The 12,160-nt window shown below is 48.4% G+C and overlaps 1 protein-coding gene across 4 annotated transcripts; it reads left to right on the forward strand.

The window, feature by feature from the left end:
* The first annotated feature begins 3,753 nt into the window (after positions 1-3,753).
* On the forward strand, positions 3,754-8,065 carry ITPRIPL1 (ITPRIP like 1). 4 transcript variants are annotated; one of them, XM_019725882.2, is made up of 3 exons: positions 3,754-3,997; positions 4,149-4,242; positions 5,036-8,065. In XM_019725882.2, exon 3 carries the CDS (start codon positions 5,050-5,052, stop codon positions 6,688-6,690), a length of 1,641 nt encoding a protein of 546 aa, XP_019581441.1. In that variant the 5' UTR covers positions 3,754-3,997; positions 4,149-4,242; positions 5,036-5,049; the 3' UTR covers positions 6,691-8,065. The 4 variants fall into 4 exon arrangements, with proteins under 4 accessions (XP_019581441.1, XP_019581442.1, XP_074188636.1 ...); XM_019725883.2 differs by having other exon boundaries at positions 3,761-4,016; XM_074332535.1 differs by having other exon boundaries at positions 3,761-4,016; positions 5,081-8,065.
* The last annotated feature ends 4,095 nt before the right edge of the window (positions 8,066-12,160 follow it).

Here is a 12,160-nt window from a genome sequence, read left to right on the forward strand (position 1 = left end):
CAACTATACCTTTCATGGTTATAAAAAATGCTCAAATAAATATTTGTGAAATAAATGAACAACTCAACACAACAGACTTCAGAGACAATCTGCTTGTATCTTCCAAAATACCTAGTTAATCATAAGCATCTATGTAGTTGCCCTGCCCATAGTCTAAGAGCTACATCTGAGAAGAGAGACTGTCCATTGTTTTTCTGAAGAAATATATGAGAAGTAAATTACATGCTCCATATGCCATTCATATTTGGTGCATTCTATGCACAGGTAGCAGATGTTCTATCAAGAAGCCTCCTACTCCAAAAAGCTTTCCTGGATGATTTGAAAACAAGGCAGCAATTTTCTGCTTCCCCTTTATGTTCAGAAGCAATGGCAACACACAGGTCTGTCTACACTGGCAGTCTTCACAAATGTTTGTCACCAGAGCAGGATACATTTCTGAACTTGTGATAACAAGAAATTGATGAACATCTTGCAGTTGTAAAAAATATATGTTTTTGAAATTTGTGGTTGAGAGCACTGGCTTCTCATATAGTTGTTTATTGTATCACAGTTATTTTTGCCTGGTTACCATGATCTCCCACTGCTAGCCCCAAATCCAAACATTGTATTTAAGATCTAAATGTTTATTTGCTTATCCAATTTTTGGCCACAGACCCAATTTCTGCATCCTCTTGGTCAGGATTCTATATGGATCCTAGGTTTGCTTTCTGAAAGTTATCCCTAACTTTCAAACAGTCTGTATAAACAAAGAAGGTACAATCCTTACCCCACCCCAAATACTCTCCTGGAACACCCCGTGTTATTCATTCATTCAAAAACACTTAGCTCTTGCACAGCAGGAATCGAAGTAGGTCTGATTTTGGTCTTGGCCCTTAAGGATCTCAGATTTTCGTTGGAGAAACCCGCAGCTAACCAACTACCAAGATGCAGTTTTCTGTGGTAAGTGTCATATTTCATAATGTGAATACAGATGACAGATATCAAGCCCAGGCAGGGCGGTTACTAATCCATGAGCCAGGACCTCTAAATATATAATTAGATTCTTGATATTTGCCTCTTAGTACGTCATTACATTGCAGGTTAATCACTGCTAATTGAAGATTATCTGGAAGATGCTTAATTGCAAAGTTAAATGGATTTTGAAATATGGAACTGTCCTTCCCACTTGCACTGATGTCTGATAAACTCTGCTGGAACTAGTTAGAGCGCAGAAAATATATATGCTGCAAAATGTATGGGGGAAAGGATATCTTGCTTGTTTTCTCTTTGGACAGCACAGGAAGTGTATTAAGCAGCTTGATATTACTTGTAACTCAAACAGGTAGTTCTTGAAATGCTGTCATCACAGTATCATATATAAATGCCATTTAGCCTTGTGATTTTTGATTGAATTCATTAGGAAACAGTGTCAAGTCTGCAACAAAAGTTAATTTTCAAAGTCATTCAGTGTTTGATAATAGCAGTTGAGGGCTATTCTCATTTAGAAAACATTTAATCTCAGCCCTAAGCTCAAAAAAAAAAAAAAAAGAAAAGAAATTGCAGTAAGACTTTACTACTGCCAAGCCACCAAACTGATGTGTGTTGGGGCAAGTCAGGATACTCAGTTTCTATTTCTGACCAAAATTCACCAAACTGATGATTTTGAAGTTGATGAGAGTTAACAAAGTTCACTATTGACACTAATGGTTCACTAATACATGATGGATTCAAATATTTCCCACGAAGTGTCTGTTGAGGACGAATACAATGAATAACCATAGGCTTTAATAGCCTTACAGGCTTCGTAAATTTGTCCATCTAAACCTTGTTTTGCTCCACATGTGTTTTTTACCACCATCAGCTACAATACATTGGCAGATACATTGCAGGTTCCATTTCAGGTTGTACTGAATTAGTGTTTTCTCACCTCTTTTGAAATATTCTTGCCTGTGGTGGTTTTATGCAGATTATTCATAAAGTCTAATTCTTCAGTAACTGCAAAGCCTGCTTTGGCTTCTGGAATAAACAGCAACCACTGGGCACTATCAGTAGCATCTGTCAAATCAAGAGCCAAGGAAAACCACTCAAAATCATTTGCCTTTTAAAAAGTTGATTATTGATGTTTTTCCCAACTGTTCTCTCCAAAAGACAAACAGTCTCAAGCAAATTTTAGGTTTTGCAGGCCAAGAGGCAGAATCCAGCAAATTATTTAGGTAATCACATTCTCTGTCCTTTAAAACATACTTTCTAATGTTAAAAATAAATTTTGGGGAAAAACTACCATGTTTCCTAACTTGACAAGGGTAGGTCCCACCACAGTGGAGTCCAGTTGTTAAAACAAGTGACCACTGCTCATTTATGTACTATCATCAATTAACGTGAGTGACAAGATGTTCTAATGACTTGATTTCTTATTAATCTCATTGACTAAGCCAACAATCACTTCACATCATACTGAAAAAGAAGAACCACGAAAAAACAGGCTAACAAATGTCCACTGTGAGGGCTTATTGTCATTGAGATGTGATCTTTAAATGGATTAATAGTTCGGTAGCTTGGGGTCTCTAATTCTGTATAATAACTCACTTCATTTCTGTGCAGACCATGAATTAATAAATATCTTCTAACATGACAATCACTTTTGAAACAAACCCTTACTTGACCATGAATACACATCTTTAAACACATAGCTTTACATACCACTGGTTTACACCCTCTGAAATGTGTTCTTTTCATCCTGACATTGTCATGTTGTAAATTGAAAAATAATAATTTCATCATCATTGTTTGAATGCACTGATGCTTGGTAGCAGACTGTGGTCTAGTCTTTGTCATGCAAGGTTATAAAGGATAACTGTGGAACTTCAGTCACTGTCATCCAGAACACAGTCTTTCCCACTCTGTGATTAAGCCAATATTTTTGGAAGTAAGGTCCAAGTTGTTTGGGGCCTCCTCTGCATTGCCACCTGATAAGGAGGCCTGACTTCCTTCAGCAGAAGGACTTTAGTAAGCATCGGTCAAGAGACCAACACTTCCTTTTCTCCTTGGCCGGCGGACACAGGACAGAAGGCTGGCATTCTTCCTGATACTCCGAAGATCCTTTCCAGGAATCCCATCCCGTTGGTGTTTCTTAACGTATTTTAAGGCTTGTCCCACCTCCACACTTTATAAAGTTCTCTCATATAGACCTCCCCTCTTCAGCAGAGCTCCCTACGTTTAGGATTCTTATTCCCACATGGCTAGTGAGTGGTGAACAAGGCCTCAAGCCAGGTCTTTGGGTGATGTGTGATCCTTTCCTGAGAGCCACTTTGATAGGAGCAGGGGTTGGGGAGAACCGCATGATGCTGACAACACACCCCATCTCCTGTTATCATGTTGCTCTGGGCCAGCCCGAAATGGGAATGACGTTTCCCCAGTCTATTCCTAGTAGTTACGCCACCATCACTCTCACACCTAAACGCCCAGTGCGTATATTCTCTACCGAACAGAGCTCAATGAAGCTGACGCCGGCACCGTAGTGGCCCCTGGCGCCACCCCACGGGGGCCGAGCAGCTGCGGCGTGAGAGCCCCTCAGCCGCGAGTCGTACCGCAGACCCTGCGCTCTGCACACACTCTCCTGGGAGCCGGGGCCGGGACGGAGGGCACGTGTGCACCAAGAGGGTCACAGCAGCCCCGGGGGGGCTCCTGCTGCGAGCTCCGCGGCCCGGGTGGGGCGGGGCGGGGCGGGGCGGGGCGGGGCGGGGCCTGGACGGCGCTGGGCGGGGCTTAGGCGGCGGGAGTCGCTGTTCTCCGCTGGCGCCCTCGGAACCGCGCGCGGCACGGTGCGGTCTCAGCCGCAGGCCGCGCACAGACGACCGGACACTCGGACAGACATGGTGTGCTCCCCGGGAGAAGGGACCGGGGCCACTCCCGCGTGTGGACCCGGCGAGGAACCCGGAGCCCCCACGCCGCCGGGAAGCAGGCGGGGGCGGTCAGGCCGCGCTGTCTCTTTAAGACCGTGTTCCTGCTGACACAGACGGTGAGGAACCCGGTCCCAGGTACAGGGAAAACCCCGGGGAGGCTGGGACGGATGAGAGTTCAGGTTTCTGGGCGTGGAATTTGGGGAAGTTATGAATGGGGGGGCACCCTGCTTTGAGCCAAAGCCCCCAGTAACTTGTACATTTTAACAGGGCTCCAGTGAGCCTGAAAAAGGCCAAGTTCCAAAGGGAGGAGAGGGCCCCGCCTGACGTCAGCGCCCACACGACTTGGTCCTTCATGATCTCGGTAAGCCCAGCAGCTTGTGAACTAGTGGGGTGAATGCAGGAAGCTTTAGGGCCCTGTGGTGGGTGGGGAGGCAGAGGAACCGACTACTGCCGGCTGTCAGGTGGCCTTGGGCTTCACAAGTTTCCTGGGTGAGAGATGCAGCTGTGCCTGTCCAGGGACCCCACCCAGGATGGGGCATCTGGCAGCCCCCTTAAGACCTCAGAGAACACAGCAGCAAGCAGTGGAAAGGTGGCTGGGGCACTGTGCCTCCTTGGTGTTCACTGGGGTTGGCCAACTCGGCAGGAGGGAGGAGGAGAGGCTAAGTAATCTAATGACACTGGGTGCGCAGAATGAGAATTGTGAAGTCACAGAGTGAGTGGGATGCTACAGGTGGGGCCTGGGGCTGACTACCTGGCAAGAAGGAAGACCAGTGCTTCCCGCCTGTGGAACAGAGCCTCTGGGATAAGCTGGGCACGCCTCGTGCCCAACGTGGACTAATGAGTTGGGTGAGGTCACCCTACCACAAAGGTCCCCCTCCCCATCCTATGTAGGAATCAAAACAGTCCCATGTCCACCCAGCCATGTGGAAGGAAAGCAATAGAAAGACTGAGTGGCATATCCTGCTGTCCCCCTTTCTCCCAGACCTCCTCCTGGGCAGACCACCCTGGCCCTGTCCAACCCCAGCTCTGTAAGCTTTTGTTCGTCCTGAGTAGTTGACTTCCAGGATTTGGGGTTCCAGGGCTCTGGGGAATATGCAGTGGAGAGCCCATGAGTCCCGAAGATCACCACTGACTCCCACCCCCTGCTTCTCCAGATGCAGAGGCCTCCATGGCTGTGATAAGCCTTCTGTTCTTGGCAGTGATGTATGTTGTTCACCACCCCTTGCTGGTCAGTGACCGGATGGATCTGGACACGCTAGCCAGAAGTCGGCAGCTGGAGAAGCGGATGAGCGAGGAGATGCGCCAGTTAGAGATGGAGTTTGAAGAGCGAAAGCGAGCATCTGAGCAGAAGCAGAAGGCAGAGAGCCTCTGGAGAGGAGACATGTCCAGCGAGCAATTAGTGTTGGGGAAGAAGGACATGGGGTGGCCGTTCCAGGCGGAGGGCCAGGAGGGACCTCTGGGCTGGCTGCTGGGAAACCTGTGGAACGCCGGCCTCTTTTGCCTTTTTCTCATCTTCGAGCTCCTGCGACAGAACATGCAGCACGAGCCGGCCTTTGATTCCAGCAGCGAGGAGGAGGAGGAAGTCCGGGTGGTGCCCGTGACCTCCTACAACTGGCTTACCGACTTCCCTTCGCAGGAGGCCCTGGACTCTTTCTACAAACGTCACATCCAGAATGCCATCCGCGACCTGCCCTGCACCTGTGAGTTCGTGGAGAGCTTTGTAGACGACCTCCTTGAGGCCTGCCGGGTGCTCAGCCGCCAGGAGGCTCACCCACAGCTGGAGGACTGCCTGGGCATCGGGGCCGCCTTTGAGAAATGGGGAACCCTCCACGAGACCCAGAAATTTGATATCCTGGTGCCCATTGTCCCGCCCCGGGGCGTGATGTTTGTGCTGGAGATGAGAGACCCAGCCCTAGGCCGCCGCTGTGGCAGTGTGCTGGTGGAGTCGGAATGCATGTGCAAGCGCGAGAAGCTTCTAGGGGACGTGCTGTGTCTGGTGCACCACCACAGGGACCACTCGTCCCTCTTGGGCAAGTGCAACAGCTCCATCAAAGCAGCCCTCTGCACCGGCTTGCACCTGGACGTGTGCAAGACCGTACAGTGGTTCCGGAAGCTGGTGGGCAATGCCTGGGCCCTTGTGGCCCACAAGTATGACTTTCAGCTCAGCCTCCCACCGTCCACCACCTCCTGTGAGCTCCGGCTGGACTACCGCTCAGGCCGCTTCCTCTCAATCCACTTGGTCCTGGGGGTGCAACGGGAAGACACCTTGGTTTACCTGGTGAGTCAGGCCCCTGACCAGGGGCAGCTCACCAGTGTGGACTGGCCCGAGTCTTTTGCAGCCTGTGAGCACTTGTTTCTGAAGCTGGTAGGGCGTTTTGCTCCGGAGAACAGCTGTCACCTTAAATGCCTCCAGATCATTTTAAGTGTCCGGGACCTCCGGAGCTTACCCCAGGGAGCATCCCATCCCATCCTCACCTCTTACCACTTCAAAACAGCCCTCATGCACCTGCTGCTGCGGACGCCCCTCACCGACTGGCAGCATGACATGCTCTCCCAGCGGCTCCAGGACATCCTCTGGTTCTTGGGCCGTGGCCTCCAGCAAAGGTCCCTCCATCATTTCCTCATTGGTAACAGCTTTCTGCCCTCGACCATCCCGATCCCTAAGATGTTTCGGAATGCCGAGCCTGTCAATCTTTTCCAGCACCTGGTGCTGAACCCCATGGCACATTCACAGGCTGTGGGAGAGTTCCACAACCTCCTGACCCAGGTGAAAGCTCTGCCCTATGGCCCTGTGGCTGGGGCACATTAATGTGAAGGCCATTAAAAAGGGGGAATAGGTATTTCTGTTACCTCGGGCTGCAAAGGAGTTTATTTTTCAGACACATCAGTGGTGTGTGTGACCTTCACCTTGCGAGTCGGGGCTGTGATAGATTACGACACTTTAAGGCATGTGTGAAGTGGTCACGAAGATGAGGCCCAGCCTGTAGGGCCTAGTCTAGGATGGGTCTTCTGCGTTTTCCTCCTGACTTACAGAGAGCCCAGGGAAACAGATGTGATGGGAGGATCTTGCTGCTAAAGAGTCGAGAACCCGAGGGGCCTGTGAAGTTGTTTTGTGTGTGTCAACACTGGAAGTGAAAGCGAACCAGACGATACCTCCATCCTAGCTCATTCCTTCTCATGTTTTAGGATCTAATTTTTCAGACCTTCACTATTTGAAGATAGAACAAAGATGTTTATTTTCCATTTTCTTAGTTCAGCCCAATGTTTATGTTTTTATGCATCTGAAAGACATTCCAATAACACCCAAATAATTTATTAGCATTGATTTACAAAGAAATTTTAAGTCAATAGTGACCCGTTCCATAATCGAGATAATGTATTTGCTAAAATCAACTAGCCAACATCTGATGATGTTCTCTGTGCCTGGAAGCAACATTATAAAACCCTTAACAAGGATGATTTGCTGGGGGAGACTTGGAAATGAGCAATTATTGTTTCTGGGGGAAGCCACTTGTTTGTTAAATGGAAAGGTTTAGCTACCACGGGCAGCTGTGCTTTTTCTCAATCTGGGAATGCCTTTGTATTCTTTTCAAAGATGACAGAGGGATTTTTTGAACTATGTTTGCAGTTTTGCAAGGCGAGGTGGTCACAATCGAGGACCACTGGCAGGGCTGGACAGGAAGGGACTGTGAAGCAGTCCAGCGCAAGCAAAGTCATGATTCTGGAGGCGTGGTTGGTGTGTTTTTCCATTGTTTAAAACCCTGGGCATCCTGAGGAGTGTTAAGAAATGTGACTACAGTTGTGGGTGTGGTTGTTTGGGAAATCCAGTGCTGTTCCTACCTCGCATGCCAGGAAGATCTGGCCCTACATTTAACTTGACCTCAGGGAGGGTTAGATGCTGGCCTTATGGGCTTTGGTTATAGAATCCACACCTTCCCCGCAGCAAAAATAAATGACGAGTGTCCGAGAAGCTGATGCCAGTCGTTATTTGGGGCTCCCACTGCACAGTAGCTCCCGTGTTGTCTGCTGGTTTCTGCTGATGCTGCTTTCAAGCTCACATGCAATGATGGTTGTTTCTATGCTGGTAGGATTTCGGTGTTTTGTAAACATTCATATGCTTTTTGTTTAGAAAATAATTTGCTGGTGTTTTCATTGTAAATCAATAAAGGAGGCTCATTTCTGTATCAGTTGGAATCTGCATGAACACCCGGCAGATTAGTAGTCTCACATGCCTGCTCCCCAGGAGTTCACATCACCCGAGTGGCTCCATCCAGTACAGTCTGCTGTTCCTTAGTATACCTTGAACCAGTTTTCCCTGTGGTTTCCCAGTGGCCTGGCTAGTAGCCAGGAAAGACTAATTCAGAATGTTTAGGAACGTCTAAATTATTCATTTTCATGGTGCCCAAGCCAAAATGTCAGCCAGATTAAAAGATCTTATTGGCTGTATACAACATGCGTAAGTTCTAGAGGCATAAGTCTGTCAGTAGAGAGAAGGTGATATGTTCTAGGGCTGTGGGGTTTCTAGTCTAGTAAGGGGCAAGGAAGAAAACAAGGTGACAAGCGGGCAGAAGACTACAAAGGGAACAGTCAGCACAGCTTGGGTGGGGCAGTGGGTGTAAGAAAGAGTATAGAAAACGAGTAGTAATGTGAAGAACAGAGCTGTAGTGCTCTGGGAATACTCTTACAATGAAAGGGGAAACCTCCAGGTATTAGGACGCTGGGCTTTATTCTAAGACAATACCTGGCTGGCACCCAGGACAGAACAGTAGTTACGGGAATGGAAATACTCATGTTCATTGAGCATTGCCAAGGGTCCAGGCACTGATCTAAAAGCTTCACATCTGGTAACTCATTTAATCCTCACACTCGAACCCCATGAAGCTCTATCTTATCCATTTTACCTAAGAGGAAACTGAGGCACAGAAAGGGTACACAGCTTCCCTAAGGTCACACAGTAAACAGCAGAGCCTGGAGGAAAGCACCTGGCCAGCACTGTCTTGAGAATCAAACAAGATGTAGGTCTTAAAGTGCTTTGAAAAGCAAAAGGCACTGTATTAATTTTAACACAAAAGATGGTATGTTGTTTGGAAATTCCAGAAGACAGAAATTGTTGGTTCTTAGCCCAGTCTTTAGGAAGTCATGAATTTCGTATCACATACAAAATTAAAGGCATTTGCTCAGAGGCCAAAATGAATGTAAAGCCATTTCAACTATGTGCACCTTGAGCCCCAGTGACTAAATGGTTTATGTCACGAACTATATTATGACATAAGCCAGCTGCAGGCTGGAAGTTCAGGGCAAATTTGAAGCCAAAAATCACGTGTTGAGGTAGCCAACTTACAATACCACTGTCCCTCGCCTAAGCTAAGGCTGTTTGCCTTCATTTAGGGAAGTAGAATCTTAGTGAGGAGTGAAATGAGGAAGGGGATAGCTCCAGCACCGCTGTTCTGCAGACGGGTGGGGGATGGACCCCACTACTTTATTTTTGTACAGAGGAATTGAGTTTTGCACACCACTGACAAGTCATTCAGTCTGTTTTGTCCCCTCCTAGTCCTAACCTCCCAACACAAAAGAGGGCACTCAGAGCGGGAGGTGAATGCCCACCTGCACCTGGTGGACCTGGCCCCTGGGAACGGAGATGAGATGCAGGGGGTGGAGCGGCCCTCCCTGCACACAGAGCCCTGAGCAGTCAGCTCTGGAGGCTCCATCACAACCACATGCCTCACCAAGTGGTCACCTAGTAGCCTTCCTCTGCCAGGAGTTCCAAGCCAGTTCTTCAGAGGCTCCTGATTCCATGCTACCTACTGTCCTCCCAACCGCCACCGCTCTTGGTTGGTGCAGACATGGAATCCAGAAACTAGCCCTCCTCTCTCAAATGCACGAAGCACAGAGGGCACAAGTAAGTGAGATGACAGTGACCCTCGCATACTCTTGAGCCCATGTGCTCTTGGGAGTTTACTACCTAAACCCTCATAAAGCCCAGCAAAAGGGGGTATTCTCATCACTGTTTTATAAATGGGGGAGAAAACGAGGCCCAGGGAAGTTAAACTTCCCAATCCAGGACTTAAGCTTGTCTTCCAATGTCACTCATTCAATACACATTTAAGTGTTTGCTGTGTCCAGGGCTAACACCAGGCCCTGGGAAAACAGTGATGAGCTTCATCCTTATGGCGTTGACTGTATGTGGAGGGGATAGACATGAAACAGTCAACCCAGTGGATGTAAAATTGCACAGGTGACCAGTTCTAAAGCCTCCAGTATGGACACTAGAGTGTATCAGGGAAGCCTCCTTGAGGAGGTGATGTGAGCCAACTGGATGAAGATGGGGGTGAAGAGGATCCTGCTCATATGTTGAGGACACAGCATGTGTACAGGTTCTGTGTGGGATGTGGGCGTGGTGAGGGCCAGTGTCAACGGAGGCCCAAGTGACTGGAGGGCAGAGAGCAAGGGAGGGCACCGTATAAGACGAGGCTGGAGAGGATGCAGGGATGGGACTCCGCAGGGCCTTGTAGACCACCTTGGAAGTTCCCAGAGCAGTGGGACTTTTGAATGTTTCAGACCTTGGCGAGGAAGTGTCAGGTCAGATTGGTACTTAGCAACCATCACCCTGGGCCCAACTAGCATGGGGTCAGAGTGGGTGTGAGACAGCTGCCGACGAGCAAGAAGGTGCTGTGGATGAAAAGGAGAGATGCAGGACTGAAGAGATTTTCAGGAAGTGAAGGGAACCAAAATTTTCGCACTCTGAAGCTGCTCTTTGGGATATTGATTTTAAGCCTTTTATTAAGAAATGACTCAGAAACTTTGCCCCTCCTCCCCCCTTTCCTGCCCAAGAGATTCAGACAGAAAACACCTGCTTCAGGAAGGGAGCCTGGGCTCAATCACATTAAGAATCTTCACCTTAACACATTAGGAAGACTCCACGCCTGTTAGCTTGTTACCCCCTCCCATGTCTCATTGTTTCTGAGTTGCCCAGCAAGAATTTTCCTGCCATGTATGTTCCACTCTTTTTCTCTACTCCCTGTAAGTTGCACTTTGTCACTTCTGAAATCTAATACCCCTTCTCCTGCCTTTTGCTTCCTCCAAAATGTCTTACATACCCAATGTTGCCTCACTGTCTTTGGAATTGTCATGTTTATGTGAATTCCCCGTGTGCATGTATTACTAACATTTTGATTTTTCTCTTGTTAATTTTCATGTTAATTTGATTGTTAGCCCAGCTAGGAGAACTTAGAAGGTGGCGGAAAGTATTACTTTTTTTTTTTAAAAGTAAAGACTCAAGAGTGGATTGTGTGTGGAGAATGAGGCAGAGGGAGGCGTCCAGGATGGCTCCAGGGTGCTGATTTGGGTTCCTGGGTGGCTGGTGGCTGACATGCACTGTAACTGTTTTCTTTCCTCTATCCCACACCGCCTTACATTAAACATTTGAAGGTGGTCACTGGGAGAACAAATTCGTGCAAAAAACAAATAGGCTTAAAAGAGTGGTTTTCAATAAGAGTAGTAATACTTTTTTGGTTGCCAAAATGACTGAGGGGCAGTGGTGACATTTAGTGGGCCAACAGTGCCCTTATGCTGGAGCAGTCCTCCATAGAGGGCAAGAGCCCCCCTGTCAGGAGTGTTTCACTCTGAATGCCAAGAGCACCCTTGACAAGAAACACTGTGTAAAATGCCAGGTATGTGTTGTAATAAATTACAGGTTGTTGTAGGGATACTTGGAGGAATTGCCCTGGCCTTTCCTCCTGTAATACAACTCTTGGGATCAGATGAAGTAGAATGAAGGGTAGGTGGCACATTGCTTCCGCCTCACTTCCGACCTTAACCGTTGCTTTTTTGAAGGGGGGGGCGGGTGTTCGTGTAGATCCAGGAAGCTTTACGCAAGAAGCTGAATAAAACGATGGACTTAATTTTTAAAAATGTACATGGACTATTTTGCACCTGTCCTCTCCTGCCTGGAACGCTCATTGCGGGGTCGGCTCCCCGTCCGCTCCGTCCCTCACCTCCTTAGCTTTGTGTTGCCGTCACAACACGGGGAAATTACCCTCGTTTCCTGGTCATCTGCTCCCCAACAGTACGTACATACATTCCGTGAAAGCAGAGCCCTCGCCCGCCCGGCTCTACGCTGGGCCCCAGCTCCCAGTTCCACGTTTAACGCTCGAAAGGATGGAGTTTCATACCATCCTCGGGGCTCCACCACCCCCTCCAATCCACCACAGGGCCCGAGCCCCCAGCTCTCATTTCCGGCCATCCCGCCCTGTTGCCAACACCAGAGTCACTTTTCACCC

Source organism: Rhinolophus sinicus, linkage group LG05 (assembly GCF_036562045.2).
Source record: "Rhinolophus sinicus isolate RSC01 linkage group LG05, ASM3656204v1, whole genome shotgun sequence".
NCBI classification, from domain to species: domain Eukaryota; kingdom Metazoa; phylum Chordata; class Mammalia; order Chiroptera; family Rhinolophidae; genus Rhinolophus; species Rhinolophus sinicus.